Source organism: Sciurus vulgaris (genome assembly GCF_902686455.1).
Source record: "Sciurus vulgaris genome assembly, chromosome: 14".
Lineage (NCBI taxonomy): Eukaryota > Metazoa > Chordata > Mammalia > Rodentia > Sciuridae > Sciurus > Sciurus vulgaris.
The window spans coordinates 25,744,786-25,771,562 of NC_136475.1; the positions used below are offsets into that span (position 1 = coordinate 25,744,786).

A 26,777-nucleotide genomic window follows, 5' to 3' on the forward strand; every position below is an offset into this window, starting at 1 on the left:
AATAAAGAGATTCCATTGGAGTTTTCCAACCCACCAGGATAAGATTGTTAGGTACGATGATCTGGAGTCAGAGACGACTCAGGACCTCTGTACAGATGAAATCCAATTATCCCCTCCCACATGGGTTCTCTCCCCTTCTATGAAAACCATTAGCTTGCAGAAAGTTCTGCTAAAAATTATCCCCTTCTCAAGTTTCTGCTTGAATTAAGCACACAGAACACAGCAGAAGAGGCATCAAAATTAGTTTATTGGGAAACCAGTCACTTAGAGAGACATTACAATTAAAGAGAATGTAGGGAGAGGATTGAACATTTTATTAGATACTGTACAAAAATACTATGTTTCTCTGAATCCTATAACTTTTTAGCAGTGCTTCCTTTTTAAACAGTTCTGACCTTAAATATTGTTTTCAGGAACAAAAAAATATTTTTTCATTCACTTTTATTTTCCTTTCTATTGGTTTGAATGTATTCAGTCAATTACAAATTTTAATTTTAAGTCAAATTCTGTGCTGGTGCCAACTGACTTTCGGAACAGTCTTTGAAGAATATGATTTTTGAAGAGAATAAATTTTTTCTTGCATTATAATTCGAAGATGTGCAGTTACATGGTGGTATGAAGGCATCAGTCAGCTGTTAGGAGGTAAATGGGACACCTTTTCCCTTCCAAGATACGTGAGAAAGACAGAGTCCTAATTCTCAGGCAAGTGTATTGATGTTAGATTTGTCTCAGTTTAACACCCAAGCAACAATTTCTGAGGGGAAATTCATTTTTTCCAAAATAAAAAGCCTTATAGAGGTACAAGAGGCCCCTAAAACCCTTAAGCCACTTCCTTGCACAGCAATAGCTGGAAGTTTCCATTTGCCAAAGTTAAGGCACAATTTTTCATCCTCTAAAAGTATTCTGAAAGCTGATATTGTTACGTTGGTTCTGCAGGAAAGCAAAATATCTTTTAGGGAATAAAAAAAGAGGGCGTGGAATTTAGTGAAGCCAATGACTAACTCGGGCATCATACAAATAAATAATCAAAATGGAAACGATTAATCCCAACTACTTGGGAGGTTGAGGCAGGAGGATCACAAATTCAAGGTCAGCCCAAGCAACTTAGCAAGATCCCATCTAAATACATAAGAGGTAGGGATGTAGCTCAATGGTAGATGCCCCTGAATTCAATCCCCTGTACTGCAAAAGAAGGAAGGGTAGGGAAAGGTATACTTCTTTGACTGAAGTTGGTGTTTTTTTGAAATTTAAGCTGAATCAAAACTATTTGTTAAAAAGTGGGTTTTGGACTGGGTATGACGGTGCATGCCTGTAATACCAGAGGCTTGGGAGGCTGAGGCAGGAGTATCTCACTTAGCAAGACCCTAAGCAACAATGTGAGACCCTATCTCAAAACAAAAAAAATAAAAAGAACTGGGGATATGGCTCAGTGATTAAGTGCCTCTGGGTTCAATCCCTGGTACAAAAAAAGAACAAAAAACCTTCCAACTCAGAGCATACTCTATAACCTTCAATGGTGAGTAATGGGATAAATCATACTTAAAATTCCAACAACTTACAAAAGTTCAGTCACTAAAACACTATAATATCAAGTGTGAAGGGGAAATTAGTCTCCTTTGAAACAAGGAAGGGAGCAATTTCCTATCTCTCTTTGAGCATCAATCTTCCTTATAAAACTAGAAAAGTATATTTAATGATTTTTCCTGAGAAGGCTTAGTCTGTCAATCTTTCCATTCTTTTTAGAGTAAGCTCCAATGTGACAGGGGCAGAGAGTAATCCCACTTTGCAACTCTCTAGGCCAAAGAAATGCCAGAGAATAAAGGGAAGCCCAGATATTTACATTCCCTTAGGGAATTTTGGTGATGGTAGCACAAGAAACAGGCTGGTTATGAGGAGAGATTCTAATCACTGTAAACAGAAGGGACACATTGAACTCATTTCCAAAATCTTTTTTGGAATTTGCTAATGTGCCCTTACAGGGAAAATGTGTTTTCAGAGTGAACAGTCCTTCTGTATGAAAATGGTTCTGAACCAGCAAGAAAACCTGTTTGAAGCAGTCTGCCCACTAGCAATGAAGAATTTACACTAATTTAACTTCTTGCCTTGGCCCAGTTCCTTTGGTAACCAATGGCACCACAGCGGATACCCTATGACTACAGAGTTCAGTAAAGCTACCCTGTTCCTAGGGGCTTAAGCCCAGGGCCTGGCCTCCAGGTCTGTACAAAGGTCTTACTTACCATGGAGCCTAAGGTAGCATTTTGTTATAATTCTTGAAAACTGAGCCATGCCACTTTTTATTTGGTTTAGCCAGTCAAATTAAGCAAGAAATTAAAACACACTTCTCTCTTTTGTTTTGATGTATGCCAGCTAAAGCATGTGTTTCCACACTTTCTCTAGAGGTAACTCCATATTGGACTACTTTAAGGCTCCAAGTTATATAGATTTCAGTAAGACCTCTTATGCTTCAGGGAGTAACAAAGGAGTCCCTGAGTCCCCAGAAGTGCCTGATGATTTGGCAATTGTCCTTATTAGCCCCTACTAACTACCAAAGCAACCAAAAGTGCCACATGATTTGAGATGTGCTGACTCTGGATATTTTATGTGTCTGAGTAGTGAAGGTCATCAGAGTGCTTTCAAAAGAATCAAAATCTGAGCCAGGCATGGTGGCACATTTTTGTAAAATCCCAGTAACTCAGGGGCCTAAGGGAGGAGGATCACAAGTTCAAAGCCAGCCTCAGAAACTTAGTGAGACCTGTCTCAAAATAAAAAAAATAAAAAGGGGTGGGATGTGCCTAAGAGCCACTGGGTTCAATCCCAGGTACAAAAAAACCCAAAAAATAAAAAATAAATTTAAAAAAATCAAAATCTGAAGAGTTAAATTTCAGGCTGGTTATTCCTTCATGCAGTGAAATAGAATTTGACTTTTCTCCATGCCATAAACAGAAGTACCAGTTTGGGGAATACTAAAGACATAATTTTTGCCAGAAATGGAAAATAAGAGTATTGAAAAGACTTCTCTTGGTGTTAGTAAACAGAAAGCAAAATATTCCTTCATAAGACCTCAGATATGTGGCATCAGTTGAAATTCAATCTTGGACCCAAATCAAGGAATTAAGGGGATGAACACCACACTGGTAATTCCCATGACCTTTGGGCTTTGATAATAAACGTAAACATTTGGTTCTACCATATGCTGGGTAGCTGCGGCAAAACACACGCCTGGACAAGGCCAACACTAGCCCTAGATGCTGCACTTCTCAAGCCTGAGGCAATTAAATGAGAACAGTTTCTCACTGGGCAAACAATTGTTCTCACTAACTTAAAACGTTTAATTACTTTGGCCTTGGTATGTTACAGATTAAATTAAAGGAGGGCAGCTGTAAATCTGGACTCTATTTTACAACCCCAGGTCTGGTCATATCACAAGGGCTTGGTTCTTCTACTTGACCACAAGGGGTTTTATTTTCCACAGTGGCCATGACTCATAAAAATGTCCTCGGTATGTCTCTCACACATGTCCATCTTTTCTTTTCTGGTACTTATTGTTACTCAACAGTGTGTTTAAATCCATTCTGCGAAAGTGGGTTTACAGCTCAGGAAAACAGCAGCTATTTTAAGTTATTTACATCTCTGAACATCATGCTCTCATTTGAACAGATAAAAGTCTTTATTCCCCTGTAAGTTTACATAAGAAATTTGTTTACAGACTTGTTATTTATACAATACTTGCGAAGCAATGTTCAAATTTCACATTTTTACTGCATAAGATAGCTTCATGTACATCTGTTTGCTTTATCTTCTTGGGGAGGACAGTTAAAGACCTATGGTAAACATACATCTATGTGACAAAGGGGTGTGCAATAGAGCAGAGTAGACTATTCACAGGAAAAGAGTAAATTCAGGACACTGCATCAAAATGGGAACCAAGAAAGTATCTTCCATTATAGCAACTACCATCATTTGGTAACTTTGTTGCATAGGTTAGCATTACTCCCTCATCTTAGTAGAAGGAAACACAGGAAAAGTGAAATAGGATCTTGGTACAAATTTTTTGAAATGGAGGCCATCTGGGATTCATTCCAATTGAAGAAACCCAAGCACATCCAACTTTAGGAACATTACCAGTGTGGAAAAGAAAAGGCTAATTTTGTATTAGTAAAATTAGTCTCTAAAGAGGAACACAAAACTGATTTACAATATCTGAGTATTCCACCAAAGGTTCCATTCTAAACATCTATGATGGTTTTCTATTCTACCAGGCAGTCTATGATTTGCTTAATTCAGTATATTTGAGCAGTGCCATAATTTTTGTCCCTGAACTTAAAGTTGGTTGCTACAGGACCCTGAAAACAGACTGAGAAAGTTAAGGACTCCTGGAGGTCATAGGAAAATCTCATCACGGGAGATTATTTTGGCCTAAGGGGTCTACAGCATTCATTTGTTCAGCCGAATGCAGATCTTTCCACATCTCTGGGCTCTCAGCCCAAAGGTCCTCTCACTCCCGCAGCTGAAGCCAGAATCATTGCTGACCTGGGGGAAGGTTATGTTGATTTGAATCACAATCACCAACTGTCTATCAGGAGAGTAGGAAATGGGTATTAAAAGCAAAACAAAAATTTTGCATCTTGAGAAAAACAGGTACCTTCTTGGGTTTGTTTTGTTCCAATTATTAGCAACCCAAGTTGTACTTTTAATGAAATAATCCTAAAAAAGAAGAGCCAACTCCAATATCAAATGACACTGAACAAAGTGATGGCTTCTTTCAGAGATATTTAAAAACTCATATCTTTCAATTTTCTAAATCAAACTAAAGATTGGGGTTATAATAGAAGTTCCCTTATTCAGAGTATTAAGGGAATTAAGACTGATCATATTCATTTTCTCTTTCCAGGAATTTTCTGTGGATTCTTCTTTTTACTCCCTTCAGAAGTAACCATTCTTCATTTTACTGGGGTGATTTTGCTTTTTGGAAATAGCTAAATGTTACTTAGAAGCAGCAGCAGTGGAAAAAATAAATAGAATATACTTTCACATGCTGCAAGTGTATAATTTGATAATACAAATGATTTGCTTATATCTTCTTACTTTCCTTAATGTTATTTCTAAGGAGAGGAGTTTTTAAAAGAACTTGAATGATGGCAACATTATTAGGATAAGTATTAACTTCCCAAGTGAACTCAGACACCTTTGAAGGAAACATCATTCAATTAGATGTCAAATGTGTCTACTGAAGAAATCATTAACTGTAATGATTATAATCATATTTAAAGCTTTATCTCCATTAAACTTTATCTCCTCTGAGGACTGTGTTTTTATAAACATTGGGAATTGGATTTGGTGATCTCATTATTTGAATGCTGTAAAGGGAAAAAAACCAATTTATGAGTTTTCTGGGGTAGTTATTACTCTTACACAGCTGGAATAAAAGCAAATGCATATAAACACATGCATGTAGTATTTGTGCATATTTTAATGGCAGATCCCTGATCACACATTTTAAAAGAATAGAAATCTTTCGATACTGTTTTATTGGAATAGGTAGGGGTGTGCATGTGGGTGCATGTGCAAGTGTGTAATATTAAAAAAGAAAAATCTATATCCAAAACTCTGTGATATTTTAGGCTTCTATTCAGATAACAAAGAAAGAGTAAACAGGTTAAAAAAAGCCCATTATAATTCTCTAACATATAAATGCTACTATAATAATACTGGGAATACAGACAATAACTGAAGAACATCAAGATTATATAAATTCTTCACAGTCCATCAAAGCCTAACCATACATACTTAGGACCCTATGCTTCTAGAATCTTAAAGATCATCTATCCAGACACACCGTCATTGTATAAGTAACTGACAGCAGCTCTGAGAGGTGAAGAACCTGCCGAAAATCACTCAGCCAATGCCTGGCAAGGGTTGGAATGAGATCCCACGGGGCCTGGCCTGCCCAGGCTTCTTCTCTCCACCCCCTTTCCTTAATCTGGCTCAGGCCCCTGTAAGTGAAGTGAACAGACTAGCAGACGGTCTCTAAGGTTCTTCTTATAGCTCAGTCTATTGTTCCAGAAGTCTACCAATTACTAGAACATTATGCTCATCTCGAATAAACATTTTTAGCTGAGATGATGCTATAAACTAAGGAAGTCCCTGTTTATCAAATTAGTCACGTGCATTCCTCAAAAGAAAAGCTGTTCTCCCCTTTGAGGCTGTACTCTTAAAGAATAAGCCCAAGATAGTTTCTTGTCATTATCTTCTTCAGGCATCTACCATCATCTCTGGCTTCTAGTCTGTTCATTTTCATTAACTGTCTCCATTAAGCTTTATTGAGCCAAATGGCTAGTTAATATTTCTCAATGTAATTATGGGTAATGCACAAAAGGAACAACTTAGAGACACCTAATTTCTAAACTGCACTCTTCATGGTTTCAAGTAAATTAAGAAACTAGATATTTCATTATATTTCTAACACATATATATGAAAAAAATCAAATATGAAAACATAGAACTAAAACATTATCCTTATTTAAAAATAAACATTTCCTTCATTAGTTTATACATTCTTTCTATGTCCAGGAAAGAGGATACAATTCTGATCTGCAGCAGGTTTCCTGTCCATAAAGGGGTAAACTATGTTCTATTTCCTCTGCTACCCAATCAGAGAGTTCTTCATGGCCTTTTTTTTTTTTTTCTCCTGTCCTCAGCAGGAAGCTGTGCCTCTCTCAACTTTGGAAATGATCTGTTCTCCTAGCAGAAGCCTTTATTTAGCTCATCTAGTTTCAGCTGGCATGGAAGTATCTGAAGTCAGAGGAAGAAGGAAAGGTTCGGATCTGTCCTCTGAAGCCTTTCCAGGCTGCTCTTCCACTGCTGGGGTCAAAGCTGGCCCTCCAGCGTGCAGTGTCTGCAGGCTCTTGTTGCTGGTAAACTCCCCCAGCCCTCCCCCACCCTTAAAGTGCAAATGTGAGGAAGAAGAAACAAAAGTACTAGCTACAGGACAAGCAAATGGACTTGGAACTTTATTTGTACAAATCTGATCAACTAAGTTTGTCCCTTTTGATCGTGGACAATGGCACTCAAGAAAGAGAACAAAGGAGTTCTCTGTGCCCCTTCTTTTCAAAAGGGTGATTTTATAAAAGTGCTTTCCATGTAAGGAAATAAAATACACTTTAGTGAGTAAGTACATATACAGAGGGTGACCATGAGGCATGTTGTCGTGTTAGTGCAGGGGCCTTTATTTATTTTATTAACAATAGTCTAAGGTTAGTGAAGAATTATGCTTTGTTTGGTTTTTAAATCTAGGAAGCCAAGGAAAACCACCTGAACATATTCCATTGGCTGCAGCCTTCAATTTAAACATCGGAGAGAAATGTAAGTAGCCAAACTGTGCCCAGCTTGTCAGCACACTTATTTCTGATTATCTGAAAATAAACAACATGCTTATTCTATAGAGACAGGACCTGCTGGAAGCTTACAGCAAGACACACAATCTACTCAAAATAATTCCATATGTTACACTGTAGAATTGCTGTGTGGTTATACAAGGGAAAGAGATCAAAACCCTGTACAGACACCTGATATCGGACTTGAAACGCCAAGTGGAAACAGAACTATTCAGTGTCTTCATTTATACACAATTTACAATATTTGATTCAAAATAAAAATCACAAGAAAAATACATCTGTTTCTGCTACAATTCCTTCCCCTCCCCTATCCACCCCCTAGTGAAAAGTCTTCTAATAAAAGGTATCATATTACCACCACTGTCTTGTTTTGGTCTAATTCTGAGGTTCTGGCTTGGGCCAGGTAACATGAAAAGGAATGGCAATACTTGGGATTTATATGACGTACACATTTTATCCAAGGATCTCAAGTACTTGCAGTCACGTCTCCAGATCTGAGAAATCACGACTCAGTGGAAGCCAGAAAGCTGGACGAATGCTGGGCGGGTTGCATGGGGTGTAAAATCCCTTGGCTAAGTCTATGATTAAACAAGGTCAAAGTTGGTAGGCCAGAGCTGGGTTCAATTTCTCTTCTCAAATATATACTATCAGTGAGTTTTACCCTCTCTTAAACCACACACCCATCTCCAGGCTACTGCCTAGAGTTAAAACCAGCTGAAGAAGCCGGGTCCTCATGACAATGCATCAGGATAAAAAGCAAAAACAGGAAAACACATTCATCAGCATCTGGCCAAGGAGACTGGGGCTGGGAGGATTGATTTGGGAGGCCATTCCTAGCAAGAATGAGACAAAGGTGTCAGTTCACTATGTTCAGTTACAGTTAAGCTTTTAGTGGAGTCAATTCCAGCAGAGGTGAAGCTCATGGCATCTAGCGCTTGATTTAAGATAATGCTATTGAAGAAGGTTAATGAGAAAACACAGCAAACTAACAGGGAGGAACTGGCCAAGGAATATATCTGGAGGGCCAAAGTAATTTTCTTTCCTTATCATTTCTATAGGAGAAGGTAAGGGGTAGAAGAAAAGGGCTGGAGGGCCCTTTATTTGCAGATTTTTTTAAAAAATCATTTTTCTCATAACTCCGTAATGAAAATGTGTATTACGGTATGAAGGTTACAGAACTGCATCTGCTACTGGGTCACCGCTACAGGTCTATGAGCTGATCCACCAGCAGCAAAGACCTGGCTAGGTTGGGAAGACTGGACTCAGAGCTCCCACTGCTGTTTCTAGAGTGCCCACCTGGAAGTGGAGAGATAGGAATTCAGTACAAAACACAGAGGGTTAAGGTTCAGATGTGCAGAGAAAGCAAAGGAGAAAAAGAACAACACAGAAACCTAGAGAGGCAATATTGTACATTTTGCAAACTCTTATTATGTTGATTTTTAACATAAAAATTAGCTATCCACAACCTCCCACCAAAATTTTAGGCACTCTGTACACACCATAGCATAGGTGGACACCCTGTAAAGATGACGCTCTTCTCAAAACAGTATATTGCCTGAGAATTTCTGGCTTTGCACTAGCTTCCTGTTAACATCAAGCCATCTCCTTGATAAAGTAAAAATCAGTTTTTGATTTGGGGAGAAATTAGTTATTCAGACACTGTAATAAGAACATGCTTTTAAAAAATAAATAAATGGAGCTATGGCAATTCAGTGTTTCATGGCATGTTCAAGTGATTTCACTCCATCGAAGAGGAAAAAGCATGCTCTAAGGATGTCCAAAAGATGTGGCTAATATAAAAGCATGACTGTAAATCTCTTTGGGAAGAATATTTATTACAGATTGTTCTAATCATGATAAAAACTGTTAAGAACTTTTGATATATACCTTCAAATTTCCACTGACTGAAGATCACTTTATTTTTGGCTTGATATTTTGTAAAACCCAGTTGTTAGTCAAACTACTGAATACTTCTATATAAACACCATGGTCAAGCTTTTAAGAAACCACCATCAGTATCTCCATTTCTATCTACCTCTACTGGTCCAGCCTACAATGATTGTCATTGCCCCCAATGTCCTGCATTAAATGTTGACTCTTTCTCCCCACTTGCAGATTAGGTACATTATTATTTTCATGAAAGCAGATGTCAAGCTCTTCCTTGTTCCCCAACCTCTTTCTTACCTTGTGGATTTTTGGTTATCAATACAGGAATAGGGTCAAACTCATCTTCTGCCACCTTTTCCGAGCCCTCAGGGACATCAAAACCTGAGATGAGATTACTATCTTCTGCAGCTTAATACAGAAGGCAAGCACACAAGTAGAAACAACAGAGGCAGAGATTAGCAAATGAGAGAATGGAAAAGAGGCACAAAGTTCCCAACTACGCATATAATCACTGGAGTTCTTAAAGGTGAAAGTACTTATTTTTCTGAGTTGAAATAAAAGTAAAAAAACTAGAAAATGTAGAGATATGGAAAATGCTTTAGAATTGGCCATGTTAAGACTTTCATAAATGATTAGGGAGAAGGGTTATTGGAAGAATTTTCTCTATTATTTATAGGACCATTAACTGTAATTATTGTGAAGTATCTCTTCAATGTCACTAATTCAGAAAGGCACAGGAATGAGTCAGTTCTTTATTGAGAGAAAAGAGGCCTGGTTAACATGTTTAAAAAACTCAAAACTAGGGATGTTGGAGAGAGAGAACTAGTAGTTCTTTAAGTAGTAATGACTGAAGGGGCTAAGGGTACAGCTCAGTGGAACAGCACATGCTTAAAAGGTGCAAGGCCCTAGGTTCAATCCCCAGCCCCAAGAGACCCAAAATCAACAGCAAGAGACAAGTCATCACTATACACAAGGCAAGTAAAAATACTTCTAGAAGGACTCATTGTTCTGTGAATGGGAAAAGACTTTCAATGACTTAGATGCCTCAGGGAACTGTAGGGCATAAAATCTCCTGCACTGAGACCGTCAGCAGAAGTTTGGTAAATGTTTTCTTCAGCTGGAATATAGCTCAGTTGGTAGAGTACTTGCCTCCCACATACAAGGCCCTGGGTTCAATCCCTAGCACCAAAAACTAAAAAAAAAAAAAAAAAAAAAAAAAAAAAAAATTCTTCAACCTAATCAAAGTAGCAATACCAACAAATGCTAGCTGAGCACCTATGTTGCAAGTGATGCTTCTCTGTAATTGGATACTGCTGTGGGCACACTCTTGCCACATGACTTTTTAAATAGATAACTTCCCTTTACATTTGCTATAACACAATAATTTTAATGCTATCAGAGGTAAAAATAAAAGCTCAGCTATTACCACTGTAAACCATGAGCTAATTACTTTTAGTCATCTCTGGGAGACTTCCTTCTTGAATTTCCCTCTTCTGGCTTAAGCTGTTCCTTTCCTAAGCGTTTTCTCCTTCAAGAAAATCACTTGCACTACCCAAGCACAGAGATAAGTTTAGTATGCCTACTCAGAGGAAGCCAGACATTGTACCTATCACTGTCACAAACTTCTAGCTGAATAGCACTCAAGTCAAGCTACCTCTGCCCAGCAGAATTTCAAACCAATATCAATCCAAAACTAAGAAGTGAAAATGCCAGACAAGGAAGAGAAATCAAGTAATCAATCATGATTTTAAAATGGACAAAATTTGGAACTTTTCACAAGTTCAATCTTTGAGGACTGACTTTTGAGGAACACCTGTTTCTTTACTGTAGTCATAATTGTTCAAAACCCTGAATCAGGTTTGGTGAACAACTCTACTTTCCAAGGCCAACAAATATCACATTAACAACTACAGTGAGTGAGTGGACGGCTGGCTCAGGCCCTCTCCTTGGCTGACTGTTACGGTATACAATGCTCAAAGGCAACATAAAATGTCACCTGCACCCAGTTCTTGCCAGAAAGTTACACCCTTGCCAATCTGTTGTCTAAGGCTTATTAAATGATTCTGAGAAGTATCATAATAGTGACTAAGAGTACAAACTCAAGTTTTCCATGTAAGGAGGTTTAAACACTTTATAGCAAAGACTTTTGAAAAGGGAAACTCTCAGGAGCTGTTCATCTCTTCTCCAGGGATACATGTGGTCCTAAGAAGAAGAAGAATTTACCTTTATGGGCTGGAGCAGAGATTGCTATGGGGGCAAACTCTTCCAGAAGGTCAGCAGTAGGGTTAGAAAGCAGAGAGCAGTCAAGCAGGGAATCTTCCCCAGTGAGAGAATCTGAGTCCAGTTAACAGCATTCCAGGTCAGTGACAGCATTAAATGGCACATACAACAATATCATGAGATTAGAGTTTAGCCTTTAAGTTGTTGTATTTACAAGTTATACATTCAAGGCAAGGTGGGAGAAGGAAAACTAAGAGAAACACGTTAAGTCATCTGGATTTCTATCCACATCGACATGTATTTCTAGATTCCTCTTAACATTAACTTGTAAGTATAGGAGACTTTGTAGCTCAGAGGTTACTGGTTAAACAAGTCTCTAATTTGGATGCCAGTACAATTTTAACAACTCAGTTCTTAGGAAATACCATTTGGGAAAAAGGACTTTGCAATTAGTTTTGCTTAAATTTTCCCTAACAATCACAGGAAGAGACTTACCACATAGTGAGGTACTGAAATTGACTAGGAGGGTTGATCTAGCTTTTTATTAGAAGAATGTGATGAGATTAAACAAACCTTCTAGAACTCTATCAGACTACCATTCTAAATGTGTCTTGTTAGTGTTTTCTAAATTTAAATTACTCCTCTGAACACGTAATTGCTTTTGGTTAAAGAATGGAAGGAAGAGAAAATTCAGAGTTCAAGCACCTGAACAGTGATTGTTTTCTGGGAGAGTTTTCTAGGAGAAAATATCTAAGTGAGGAAAAGGAACTACTTTATCTTCTGGGGTAAATTTTTTCACCTGGATGAGTTTATTCTCACATTTCCTAGATCTCTAACTGCTGATTTTCTGAGTCAGGTAATCAGACACTTTTATCAAGGGAATTATGGACTCAGTAAAAATGAATGCTATCAAATCTGTTTTTCTGAGTAGCTAAGAAATTCTAAGACTGACTGTTGAAATTAAGGTGAAAGCAATGTTGAATCCAAGGAAGATTCAGGTTTTGCCTACAGTTTAACAGCAAACCACCCCTAGATAATTAAAGCACTTTTCTGGGGAAAAAATGTCAACCCACAGGAGAGGTGCTCTGCAGATACACACTGATGTTCTCAGGTGGGAAAGACTGCTGGGCAGCCTGGAGGAGGCAGAGCATGACTGCTCTGCAGAGTTTTACAGTTAAAGAGGTGGAGGAATCTACCACCAGTGAAAAGAATCTTGAATCAAGAAATTCTGTAATCAGGGCAAGTCTAGGGACCACTCTGAAAAGAATATGACTCCAAAAAAGTACTCAGTTCTTCAGCAAGGAAAAATATACCCAACATCTAGACACTAGGATTATAAGAACAACTGAAATATCCACTCTAGGAGGAAACTACCGGGCTAAAAAATAAGTTGATGATCATCTGCCACAGGTGGAAAACCACAATGAACAGTCCTTGCAGCTACTGAGACCCCTGACTGACCTGTGCGGTTTGAGGTCACAGACTCCGTCTGAGATGGGAGGCGCTGGGCAACTGGGGGTTCCAGTCCTGGTATAAGACTCTCAACGGCAACATCAGCTTTTTCTTTTGTAACAGGGCATTAAGAAAGGAAAGGACAGGGTAAGGAAAGGAATTCAGAAGGTTCTTCAGGAAATTCTGTGAAGGCTTTCTCGTACAGGTTGCTAAAATACCAGCCCCAGACAAGAAGGAAAGCACAAAAAGTGACTTCATTTCTGCTGCTTTGAGTATCTGAGTTTTACTGAGTCTGGAATACAAGTCTCTTTCAAGCATGCGATCTCTTCGATGTCAGAAGAGATTGGCTGAAAGGCATCTTAGTTTCTTCTGGAAATTTTGCTTTTCTTAAATAACAAACTTAAAGTAAATATCCTCTAATCTAATGCAAAAGCTTCAAATCCATCTCCTCTCCATCCCATGGTGTAGGTTGGAGGCATTTTGCACCATGCCGTGTTTCTCAACTGGAGGCCCGTTTTTTTTTGTAGGGCCATGGCATTTGTGAGTTCTAGGACTTTTTGCTCAGAGGCATTACCATGTCTCTAGTGACTGGCTCTCCTAAAGAACAGAGGCCTTGGACATTTTGTAGGTTTTGCCTGCCTTGCTTTCGGAGCACAAGAAGGTGAGTAAGCAAATCGAGTCTTACCCTAGATTCTATTCAGGAAGCTTAACCACTGGAAAACCATTTTCTGGTACGTGCATGGGCCTTCTAAAGAAAATGTGCTTGCTATATTCCATGAAGTTCAGTAAAGTAAGGTCCAGTTAGAAACCAATTTTTTCGTGAAGATTTTATAACTGAATTTTTCACGTTTCTTTTCATTCATATGAAATTCATTCTAGGATCTGTTAACCAGGCACTTCATTCAACAGACACAAACATATCATGCATGACATTGAAGAAACACATGATGACTTTACCAATTACAGCATCGGAAGTGCTACCAAAAGGATCTGCCATAGGCAAGAGTTCAGGGAGCAGAAGAGACGTGTCAGGAGATTTGAGTCCCTCAATTAGTTTTTCTAGGTTGGGCAGAGAGGTAAAGAAAAAAGCACAAAAGCAATGAGATATTAAAGCAAGTGACTCATTCACTGTTTTCTTTCTTTTTTACTTTTTATTTTGAGTAGGCGTCTTGTTAAATTGCTGAGGATGGCCTCAAACTTGCAATTTTCCTGCCTCAGCCTCCCAAGGCACTGGGATTACAGATGTGCACCACTGTGCCCAGCATTACTGACTCACTGTTATCTATGCAAACACATTTTAGGGGGTCAATTTTTGGTACAGATTCACCATAAAAATGAATACTATAAGTATCTTGTTAAAAACAGGTTCTCCAAATTCAAAGTATACAAAAGATTATTTCCCCAAGAGAAGTGGTAACTTTATAAGATGTACTTTAGGTTTGTTTTTCTGTTTGTTTTGAGACACAACTCACATTTAGTAGATGTCACCAATTTTAAGTGTACAGTTTGGTGAGTTTTGACAAATTACACATTTATATAATTACCATTGAAATAATGATACAGAACATTCCCAACATTTAAAAAAATTCATAGTGTTTCTTCATAGTAAATATCGTTCTCTCACCCTAGACCATGGCAACAATGAATCTGTCCCTACAGTTTTGCCTTCTCAAGAATTTCCTTTTTTTTTCCTTTTTCTTCTTTTCAGTACTGGAAATTGAACACGCTAGGCAATAATTCTACTACTGAGCAACATCCCCCACCCACTTTTGAGACAGGGTCTTACTAAATTGCTGAGGCTGGCCTCAAACTTACGACCCTTTTGCCTCAGCTTCCAAGTCACTGGGATTACAGATGTGTGTCACCAAGCCCAGAACAGGATTTCTACTTTAAATGGAGCCATACAGTGTGTAATCTTTTGTGTCTGATTTCCTTCATTTAGCAAAATGATTTTGAGAGTCACCATGTTGTTGCCTGTATCAGTAGTTTGTTCTGTTTTACTGAGGAGTAGTGTTTTACTACATGGCTGGACCACATTTTATTGATCAATTTACCACTTAATAGACTCTTGATTGTTTCCAGTTTTCAGCTATGAAAAATAAGGCTGACATAAACATTTGCATACAAAACTTTGTGTATTTTTTTCCTTTCCTGGATCTAGTTTTCAATCTGTTTTTTAAAACTTGCAATTAGAAACAGTTTATAATCAATTCAATCTTGCCTAAGGTAACTTAAACAATCATTTACTGTCTGCCAACTGTATATCTGTAACATGCTTCTTAATTATTCTACGGTTAAATATCACAGTTGACTTAGGCCTGCAGACAGATTACTGTTGATGTCTGCTGGCTAAGAAATAAAAAGACATTAGAAGCCACCAGATCTAAAAACAAACAAACAAGAAGCTACCAGATTTGTCACACGTGGTAATTTAATGTAGGACACTGTATATACATTACAATTCCTCCCAAAATAATTCCTTTAGCCCTGATCCAACAACAATCTGCTACTTACCTTTAACCAACTAAAGGCTGAACATTAACTTGAAACAAAATAATGAATCACAGAATCTCACAGGAAGAAGGGAATTAAGAGCTTGTGTCTCTGTTGCAAGGAGACTGAAGTCACAAATTCTATCACTTGCCAGTTAAACCAAAATTCAAGTGTTTGTTTGAAAAAAACAAGTGACTTAAAGTTCAAATATGTGCATATAACATTTTAATGAATTTGTAGTCTTCTAGGCTGTTGGGAACTGAGCTAAGTGATAAATATTTTAAGAGTTCCATAATTTAGGTGATCCACAACTACATAGATCAATGAAAGAATAGATTCTAGAGTCTTAGCAAGATAAGTTGCTTTGATACAATTAACACACTGAAGCAAACAAGAGATTTTTATTTATGTGAAGCTAATTTATCATCCTTGGATCATATGGAATATAAATGTCTTTGAATTACATGACAATATGCTACACATTTCTCATTTATACCTGATTTATACTGAAGAAAAGAATGAAGAAAAAAGGGAACGTCTCAAAGTGAGGGGACTGAAATACTGGGAGAGTCTATTCAAGTATATGGTATAACTATATCAGCATTAATTTTGACCTCCACATGAATTTTTAAAATCGAAGTAAAAATAAAGTTGGTTACTTTTACTTACTGGTAAAATAAGATGGTTTTCCTAAAGTCTAACTCTTCATTATTCTGATCACTAGTTTGCATCTTATTTTTTTTGCAAAAAATGTCATTTAAAAAAATGTATTTTGCTTCCTTCACTTGGCACTAAAGTATTTGAAATCCTGTGAGGTCATGGATAAAAAAAGTAAAGGCCAAAATTAGTTGGTACAAACCTTGGGCAAGAATTCTTTCAGAGTTTGAATTCTAGTCTCGCTGGAAAAGGAAGACTAGAGCAGTTCCTTAAGCCTCACCCTGTCTCCTTGTCTATAAAACAGAGAGCTCACATCTTTCTGTGTTGGTCAAATACCATCTCCTCTATGCTTCCTCTCTCCCTCCCTGCCACATTCACAACCACCTGGAGCAGTCTGCACTCACTGCTTTTGCAGCCCTTACGCTGTGACTGAAGGCCGGGAAGGTCTAATTAAGACTCAGTTCATACTCCCTGCCACATCTGTGCCTTTGCAATCGTTGGAGAGGTGGGGAGAGTAGAAGACCAGCTGGAAAAAGTCAGGTACTTTGACAAGAAGCTAATTCTTTTACTAGCCATTACCAAAAAGCATGAGAGAAGGTAAAAAGGTATGTGTGTATATATGCATGTGTATGCACATGTGTGTTGTGTGTGTTGTGTGATGAGACAGATTGGGGGTATCAAAGACTCAGAATGTGTAACTTGCCCTAAGTCACAGGCAAGGACTAAGGAGTCCAGAGAGGCCTTCAAAGGTCCCCCCTCATGTTGCTTGGAGGGTTTGGCTGTTCGCATCAGCACAGGAGGATGGGTCTCCGCATCCAGCCACAATGGTATAGTTATCAGGTTAGTGTTGGAAGAAACCTCGGATTTTATCCAATTTAGCCTTCCCATTTATGGATTAAGAAATTAATTCTAAAAAGGTGAAATAACTTAGCCAAGATCTTATATCAAGAAAGAAAGAGATACAAAGTCTGGGATATTCTACTCTATTAAGAGATTCATTATTTTGGTTTAACTAAGGGACTTTGATTCCTTTAAAATGTAAAGACTCTTACATGAGGTCACAGTTAAAGCTATTACTGGTCATTTGTGTTGAGTGTATATGAAACACCTGAAACAGATGTGATGTGAGGCCCAAGAAAGGCTATAGGATGCTGACAGCCTATCAGTCATGGAGCCTGGTGGCCTCCCATCTGCATCAACAGCTAGCCCTTAAATCCTTGTATTATGAACTGTCCTTTCTCTTACATTCAAGGGCAAGTATCAAAATGGGGTATGGGGAAGAATAGCAAGGAGAGAGTAATTAACTTAGGAAACTGCTAGAAGTGTTCAAGATCCAAAACCTCAATCAAGTCCCATGTCAACATCATGCCTTATTATTATCTAATAAACAAAAACCTTCTTAAATTTTGTATGAACCATGGGAAATGGCTTCTCTGGATACAAAAGCAAAAGTCATCTTCTGGGGCAGTTCATACCAGAAATGCATACAAATTCAGATTCCTATTCTCAATCATTCAAGGTGACAGACCAATGAAGTGGAAATTATTCATAAACTGCATTTTAGAAATGATTTAATTCTCATAAGTAATGTTTTACAAGAATTATTCTGTCTTGGGGGCTGGGGCTGTAGCTCAGTGGCAGAGCACTTGACTAGCATGCATGAGGCACTGGGTTCGATACTTAGCACTTTATAAAAATAAACAAAGGCATTCGGTCCATCTATAACTACAAAAATATTAAGGAAAAAAAAAAGAATCGTTCTATTTTTGTGTTAGAATGATAAGCCTGTGGCCCCAACATATTCCAGTATATGGGAAAGCAGCAGACAATTCTGAATAGAGAAAATGGTATAGTTTTGGTCATTCCTCGTCTGACTTTCATATTTTAGAACCAGCTCCAGACTCTAAATGTGTGTGTGTGTGTGTGTGTGTGTGTGTGTGTGTGTGTGTGTGTGTGTGTGTTTATGGGGAGAATGGAGGTATGCTTGTAGAGGTGAGAGGATACCATGAATTTGGGGATGGTTTTATTTTAATTATTTTATTTTTTTATTGTGATACTGTACATTTTGGGAACTTAAGCTGAGGTCTACAAAATTCTGAGAAATAAATAAGTAACATGAAACTTAAGTTACCTAATTATTCTAAGCTTCAGGTTCTCACCTATAAACACAGAGGATAAGAACTAATTTAAAGTCTTGTTAGAATTAAATAGTTGTATTCATCAGAATTAATCTGCACATATGTATGTAAATAAAGTGCCATATAAAAGGGTACTAACTTCTCTTTAAGTGGGATAAGGGGGTCACCACAGATGTCTGAGTATGGCAGGGGACATGAGTAACATGTGTAACATTGCAGATCTTCCTCAAATGCCTGGTATGAGGACAGAACACGCAGAACTTCTATTCAGTTAGATATGGGAAGGAGGCAGCCTGGGCTGACAGAGAGGAAGAGGCAGGAGACCTGGGTTCTGCTGTAGGTTTGTGCGGCACTTTGGGCAAGTCTTTTACTCTCTCTGAATCTCTTTATTGATAAAAATGAAGATAAATTTGAGAACTCTACCTACCACTAAAAGCCAATCATGCATGAAGGGAAAATTGGGAACAGGAACGAGCTGCTCAAGACATGAACTCTCAAGATGAAAATGGGGATCGGGACTGGTCCGGACTCTAGGAAGGGTGCTCGGAGGAGGACACCAACAGGAGGCCTGCGAAAGTCTGAGAATTATTTTGGTGGGAAGACACAAGCAGGAGGTAAGGTGACTGGCCCCAAGGAAAGTGCAGAGCCGACTCAACATGTTTAACATGTGTACTGCCCAGAAGGCCCAGCCAGGAGGAGAACAGGGAAGGCAGGGAAAGATCTAAGCTCATGCCTCATCACAAAAAAGAACAAATTTCTATGTTCTTCCTTAAGATTATAAAAGTAGTATATATTAATTGTAGAAAATTTGGGGAAAACAGATAAGCCAAAGTATAAATGTAAATGTACCTATAATTACAACTTTCAGAGATATCAACTATTAACTTAATGAACATCCTTCCAGTCTTTTCCTATGAATTTATTTATTCAACAAATATTTAAGCATACCTATGTTTCTTAGACTAATTAAAAAAAATTTTTGTAGTTGTGTATGGACAGCATGCCTTTATTTTATTTGTTTATTTTTATGAGGTGCTAATGATTGAACCCAGTGCTTCACACATGCTAGGTAAGTGCTCTGCCACTGAGCTACAGCCCCAATCCTCTTAGACTAATTTTTTTTTTTTTTTTGCGGTGCTGAGGATTGAATCCAGGGCCTTGTGCTTTCGAGGCAGGCACTCTACCAACTGAGCCACATCCCCAGCCCTAGACTAATTTTTGAGAAACAGAATTGCTAAAAGAGAAAATAAAACCCTGAAGACTTTCATTAAAAACTGCCAAACAATCCTCACAAGAAGTTGTATGAGCTGATGTTCCTACTAGCAGGACCTGAGGTGTCCACTTTCCTACATCTTTATCAGGTATGAGGTTGTGTTTTCCCATCTTTACCAATATGATAGTGGAAGTCACATCCCCTTACTGTTTAGAGTTGGTACTTGGATTCCTCATGATGATAAACTTTAAAAAAATTTACTGGCAATTTACATTTCTTCTTTAATGAACAGTCTGCTCACAAACTGTAGTGATTCCTTATTACATCCCTATTAGTACACCTGGTTCTTTCTCAAGTCTCTAGGGATCCCAGATTACGAGTCAGAATAAGAGCTTTGAGAGCTGCTCAATGGCTAAAGGCCTAAACCTGAGAGAAAAATGGACACAGAGGTATACCGATAGGATGGATAATGGAAGCAAACGTCCTTTCTTTTTGCTGTGCTGGAGATCAAACCTATGGCCTTGTGCATGCTAGTAAAGCTCTCTACTACTGAGCTACCTCCCTAGCCACTTTTAAAGGAGTGGATTGGTAGTATTTTCAGCTAAGGGAAAGGTGAGAGAAAGTGGGTCTTCTCTCCTGAACACCTCTCCCTCGCTTCCTAAACGTAACTCAAGTGGCAATGGGGAAGGGGGAGAAAAAACAGGAGGAGGTAGTTGCTAAGGTTGAAGTTTGGCATGAATTCATTTCAGATTCTTCTCTTATCCCTCCCCTCTCAAGACAGTCACAAGTATCAACTACAAGACAAGAAAATAATCTTTCACAAACCAGTCTAAGGTTAGATAATTAAAATAACTTGTGACATGAGCCTGGGATATACTGTGAGTTGCGAACTTTTCTTCTTTTAAAATATAAAAAGGGAGGATTAGATACCTATTTATACAGGCTAATAAGACCCAGGGCTTGCCCATGGACCATTCTGAGTCTAATTGGGAATGAGGAGCAGAATAGGCTAAACTAACAAACGTGAAGAGCTCAATGTGTGCCCATCAAAAATGATAATGTGGCTGCTATAGCTCTGGCTCTGGAAATTTATGTCATTCAATATGGGGTATATAAGCCCTGAAGTCTTGTGATGAGAAACACTGTTTTTAAAATTGAGCCACTCTATGTGGTGACCCAATTACCTCAATTTAATCATCGCAAATTATGTACATATATTGAAATGACATACTGTGCTCCATAGATACACACGATTACTATGTCAATTAAAAATAAAAATATTTTAAGAAATCTAGTTGCTCTATATAGTTCCTGTCAGACACTAAACCATCAGTGACATCTTCAAGTTAGAAGCAAAAGTCAAACACCATGCCCTCATTTCAAATAATTTTAGAGAATTAATTCTTTAGAATACAAATTTTCTAGGGTAAAGGCACATTATTATTGAACTTGGACTTTTCAATATTTTCAATATTATAAGATAGCAGTTGGAAATAAGGAAGATAGCTGGCAAGTAGCTATGAAAGAAATGCTCATTTTAACCATTAAGAAAACAGCTTCTCTTGCCTAACCTTTCAAGACATGATGGAGTGCCATAAAACCAAGAGGTTCCTTTTTTTAAGTCTCTAATTCTAGGAAGCAGCACTTCCTAAAGAGATCAGTATTAAAAAGTTGTTATACAAAATTTTTTCAAACCCTTGTGTATTGCTGGTGGGAATGAGCAGTATGGTAGTTCCTCAAAAAAATTAAAAATAGAATTACCATATTGCAGCAATTCTATTTCTGGGTATCTATCCTAAAGAACTGAAAGCAGGGTCAGAAAGTGATATTTGTGCACCATGTTCACAGTAGCATTATTCACAACAGTCAAAAGATGGAAGCAACCTGAGGGTCCAAGAGTAAAACGGATAAACAAAATGTGGTATTTATATACAACAGAATATTACTCAGACTTAAAAGGGAAGAAATCCTGACATATGTAACATGGATTAACTCTCATTATGCTATGAGAAATTAGCCAGTCACCAAAGGACAAATACTACATGATTCTCCTCAGATGAGGTACCTAGAGTGGTCAAATTCATAATGACAGGAGAACGGTGGTTTCCAGAGGCTGGGAAGAGGGAGAAATGAAGAGTTATTGTTTAGTGGATGAGGAGCTTCAGTTTTGCAAGATGAATGTACGGTAATGATAGATTCAAAACGATGTACTGATGCCAATGAATTATATACTTAAAAATGATTAAAATGATACATTTTATGTAAATTTAAAATAATTAGGAAATATTTTATTTTTCAAGTAAAAATTAAAAAATAGTTGATTAAAATTATTTTTTGTTCAATTTTCAGAGAAAAATCTTTTCTATTGTACTTTAAAACTTTATACTATCTATGGCTTATCTGTTCCCTAATAATATGTAGAAGGTAAACAAATGAATAGGCAGCATATAAGCATCAATGAAATAATTTGAGTTTCACTAGCCATACTCTACTTGACAGCTCTGGGAACACATAAATTCTCATGGCTATGATTTTAATACTCCAGGCATTCTAAAAAATTCATTTTATTGCAATTTGAAAATAAAAAGTCTTTAAAACAAACCAACACACAATTATGTTTTATCCACAGTGTGACAATCCAAGAAATCTATTTTAATGGCTCTCAGCTGTGTAAAAGGTTATAAGAGCAAGTTTAATTTTAATAAGAGAAAAATTACTTTATAATTAGGACTGCCCTATTGGGATTAAGGACCCAGAACTTTACGGTAATTTTAAATGTACATAGTAATTTCAAATACATGATTTCATTTGAACCTCATCTGTATTCCATTAAAGGTAGGTTTTAATATCAACAATCTTAAGAATAAGAATTCAGTTTAAGTGATTTGACCAAAATCAGCTAGCTACTAAGAGGTCAGAGTCCAGGTCCAAATCCATTTTTAAATTTCTCTGAACCTTAAGTTCATCTTTCTAGTCGAAGACTTATTGATCTGTGAATTGTCCCAAGGATGAAGAAATGCCCACGGCTTGGGGAACAAGGGCAGTGGAAAGGCAGGTAGAGCCTGCAGGGTGAGGACAGCACCAAGGCCTCATGGCCTCACTTCCTCAACCACAAAGTATGTTGCTTGACACGTCTACTACCTACCACTCAGGAGTATCTGTGAAAATCAAAGGAAATTAAATAAAAAAAATTTTAAAAGCAAAGACCCTTGAAAGGCATGATTTCCAGAACAATGGAAGACAGCTGAGTGTGGAAGATGAGTGTGTTTGCAAAACAAACAAACAAGAAAACACGACTAGTGTCAAAGTGGGCTGGAGGTATGACAAACTGATTTCATTTGTTTAATTAAAAAAATTTTTTGATGGGAAAACAAATTTGCATTCTGCCCAGGTTCCAAAGAGACACTTATCTCTGAATTCAAGATGCTAAAGGAAGATGTGTAAGAGTCATAATGAAGGAGCTATGACTGAGTGTGCTAGTGGCTAAATATTAAATTAAATACATAATCAAAGGCACGGTGGTATACTTAGCCCAATTCTGGAGGGAACCAAGGAAGGATGGGGCTGAAGGATCTGCTGAGCCTAGACACTTCCTTCACCAGCCCAGGGTTTGGCAGCTTCCTGACATTGGAGGCTGTCTTCCTTTGTTCACCTTCAAAAAGTGGTGGGAGGTCTAGCTGGGAGTTGGCACAGACACTGATGGAAGGTTATGGAGCCAGTAGTCTGGTTGTCTGGGTGACGGGGACAGACATGGAGGGTAAAGGGCCACCAAAGGCTTCCAGCTTCAGGTTCCATTTCATTCATCATCTGATCTGCAAATACTCAGTGTGTCAACCCTGCCAGGCAGGGTTCTTGGTACTGGTGATGCACTGGTGAATAAAACGCACAAGATCCACCCATCTGAGGACACCAACGTTCTGATGAGGAAAGACCAACGATAAACAAAGTAAAACCAGACAATGTACTGGTATGTGCTATAAAGAAAAAAGTCAAGAGGCCTGACTGAGAGTTCTCATTGGACCATCAAAGGTCAAATGACACTCAGGAATAAAGCTTCCCAGGCAGGGTACCAGCAAGCAAGCACAAAGGCCCTGAGGTGGGAACAAGGTTATCCTGTTGAAGGAAAAACAAGACCGAGGGGAAGACTGCTATGAGCTGAGATTAGGGGAGAGCCAAGGGCTTGGTAGGTCACAGTATGAAGTCTGGATTTTATACTCAGTGACATAAGAATTCACCGGAGAACAAAGAAGCTACAAGTTTGAAGTTTTCAGCAGATGAGTCTCATCTGACAGACTGGAAAACAAAGAGGACACTTGGAATAGTTTTTTTTCTTTTTTCTTTTTTTGAGATTGGGACTCACTAAATTGCCTACATAGGCCTTGAAATTGCAATCTTCCTGCCTCAGCCCCTCAAGCAGCTGGGATTATAGGCCTATGCCACAGTGCCCAGCAATTTTTTTTTTTTTTCTGGTGGTATTGGGATTGAATCCAGGTGCACTCTACCACTGTAGTATATCCCCAACCCCTTTATTTATTTTAATTTTGAGACAGGGTCTTGCTAAATTGTCAAGGCTGGTCTCCAACTTGTGAGCCTCCTGCCTCAGCCTCTAAAGAGTTGCTGGGATTACAGGCCATTGTGCCCAGTCATGCCCAGCTTTTCATAATTTTCCATTAAAATCCAAGTGCAGTCCAAGAGTGTATTAAAGTCACTGTGTATTAAAATGTGTATACCACTAGTACTTTTGCAGGAATCCTCCAGAATGAGAAAAGTACAGAGGATCAGGAAACAGGAATGAAAACAATAAGGAGGGCAGAATGGCAGTCAGCTAGCTCTGGCATCCACAGACTCATCTCTACAACCTGGAGGCAATCTCCTGAGTCCTAGGCATGTGCCCCTGGTTCCCCAATACCAACCGGGAGGACACTTGTGACAGCTGCAGAAGACAGCTACTTGCCTCAGGATCCTTTTCTTCTACCGTGGGCAAAGAGACCATCTTTCCAGTTCCTGTAGCCCATGGGCTATCTGGGCAACAGCAAATCAAGAAACTGAAAGTGTATCAAAGGGACAATGCCTCTGTAACACCTTTTCCTTGTCTGATCCCAGTGCTGGTAAAGCTGGGAGAAGAGAGGCCCAGGGGCCCCACTTGACTCTATGGTTCACATCTTTCTAACCTTCTGCACAAAATTGTCCAGGTATGGCCAGACATATGGAAATGAGCAAGAAAGAAAAGGGCCTACATTTGATTCCTTTCTTCCCTTTTCCTTAACCAACACTGACTGAATCATTCTTTGGTGATTTAGATATTTTTGAGCTATATCCAGGTGCAGCAAGCAATAAAGTCACAAAACTGCCTAATCAAGGCAAGTGTTTGCTTCCCTTGGAAGGGTCAAAAATTGCCTAAACAAACAAGAGCTGTCTTTGTACCAATGCTGCAATCTGTCTTTGTAAGTAGATTCAAGGTTAAGACTGTGAAGTCATAGGAATAGCAAAAAGGAAAAATGAAGCAAAATGACTGCCAGTTGCTTCCGAGGGGTTGGATTTATTTATTTTTTCCTAAAGGCAGACTTCTGTTCATCACAACCACCCACCTCAACCCCCCAGGGTCCTTCCCACCAAAAAAAAAAAAAAAAAAAAAAAAAAAAGCAGGGTGGGTAGCAGGAAGGGAATCTCGCATTGATAAACTCCAAACGGAAAACATTCAATTATTGTTGCAAAAGTGGTTTCAATGAGAACACACTAACCTGTTCTTATTTGTTAGACAGGTTACTTAAAAATCAGTAACTTGAAAAGACTATCTAAATTCCTGCAGTTCAACTTACTTCACTGACAAAGGGTTTGGCCCAGAAGGTTTTCAGGTAGTGATACAATCGGGAAGGGAACCTAAGTCTCCTGACTCATGTTCCCTATCAACTCTCGTTATGTATTTTTATAATACAAAGTAAAAGCACATTACAGAAAATAGAAACTGGACAAGAAGTCATCCACAATCCCATCATCACACTATAACCACTATTTATATTTTGTTTCTTTATCACATGCTTTACACCACACCACTACCACATCATTATAATCACATTCTTTCTGACACACAGGCCCCCCAAATTACCATAAACACCACCAAGAATAAAAAACAGAAGACTGATGGGATCCAGTTTGGTATAACCCGAACTGATTCAACTGTCTTTGCTAATGGCTGCTACCTTCCAAGATAAGTCTGTCCCTCTTGCTAAGACATAGTAAAAATATACAATATCATTCTATTAGGGCTTGGAATTCAGACCCTTTCCATAGGGTGTTTAAAACAATTCTGCAGAGGTCCTAGGACAAGAATAAAGCTACTTAGATCAGTTCTATTCACCCACCTGGTGCATCAGGTACCTGAAGAGGAATGAAAGGATCAGAAACGCTTAGAAGTGGGACACCAGAATCCACAGTTTGTCCACCCTTCCTTTTCTCAGCTGGTGTTGGTTGGAGGGAAAAGAGGGTCAGGAGAGAAAAAAAGAAAGCAGAAAATAGCAAGTAAGTCTAGATGAATTAACCATCCATTGACCCACCAGCTCAAAGTATAGAGTAAGTCTAAAAAAAAATTTTTTTTTCTTTTAATGGTGCTAGGAATTGAACCCAGGTGCAATCTACCCCTTTTATTCTTTATTTTGAGACAAGGTCTTGCTAAATTGTAGAAGTTGGCTTTGAACTTATGATCCTCATGCCTCAGCCTTCCTATTAGCTGGGATTATAGGTGTGTACCACAGAGTAAATTCAAATAATCTAGGGTGAACAGCAAAACATCTATTGAGATATACAATATACTTCTTTATGTTTATGAGATGTGGTGACTGCTCAAATCAGGACAAACGCCTGAGCTTCTACTTCTTCCTTGAATACTGTAGGCCTATAGGGATCTTTCAGAATTCCTATGGTATTACTGTCCATATCATACATTTTGGTATATAGATAATAGCATATGTGTATAATTGCTTCCTATGTAACTATCACCTCCTAGAGGAACTCTGGGGACTAAATCTTATTGTATTGCCATAATATCTAATAAAGTGCTAGGCAGACACATGAGAAGAGGCAGAAATAGAGTCCCTGCCTACTATAGTTAGATAAGCCCTGACCTCTGGACCATACCTACCATACTACTGGCATTCATTCTATATTTGGCAAATTACAGATTTTGAGAAATACATATGCCCTAAAGAATACCAGAGGTTGAAGAGATCTTAGAATTTTCTAGCACAATTTTCTTATTTTCCAGAAAAGAAAATGAAGCCCCCAAATTAGAAGATAATTCTGCTTGTGAATTCCACAAGCAGAGCA

The 26,777-nt window shown here is 38.3% G+C and overlaps 1 protein-coding gene and 1 long non-coding RNA gene across 22 annotated transcripts in view; one reads left to right on the top strand and one right to left on the bottom strand.

Moving 5' to 3' along the window:
* Positions 1–26,777, bottom strand: part of AAK1 (AP2 associated kinase 1) — a 180,540-nt gene that overhangs the window by 3,236 nt on the left and 150,527 nt on the right. For 6 of the 21 annotated variants that reach the window (XM_079110819.1, XM_079110822.1, XM_079110823.1 and 3 more), the window contains 5 exons: positions 25,817–25,912; positions 13,911–14,012; positions 12,963–13,064; positions 11,505–11,615; positions 9,579–9,689 (listed from right to left, as the gene is read on the bottom strand). The exons of 2 other annotated variants lie outside the window; for them this stretch is intronic. In XM_079110819.1, the coding sequence (XP_078966945.1) occupies positions 9,579–9,689; positions 11,505–11,615; positions 12,963–13,064; positions 13,911–14,012; positions 25,817–25,912 (522 nt within the window). Of the gene's footprint in view, positions 1–227; positions 8,691–9,578; positions 9,690–11,504; positions 11,616–12,962; positions 13,065–13,910; positions 14,013–25,816; positions 25,913–26,777 lie in introns of those variants that run through there. 13 more of the 21 variants (XM_079110821.1, XM_079110818.1, XM_079110817.1 and 10 more) reach the window with 11 other exon arrangements.
* LOC306644207 lies at positions 16,986–18,294 on the top strand. Its single transcript, XR_013759201.1, has 2 exons — positions 16,986–18,044; positions 18,075–18,294. It is a non-coding gene; the product is annotated as an uncharacterized lncRNA (long non-coding RNA).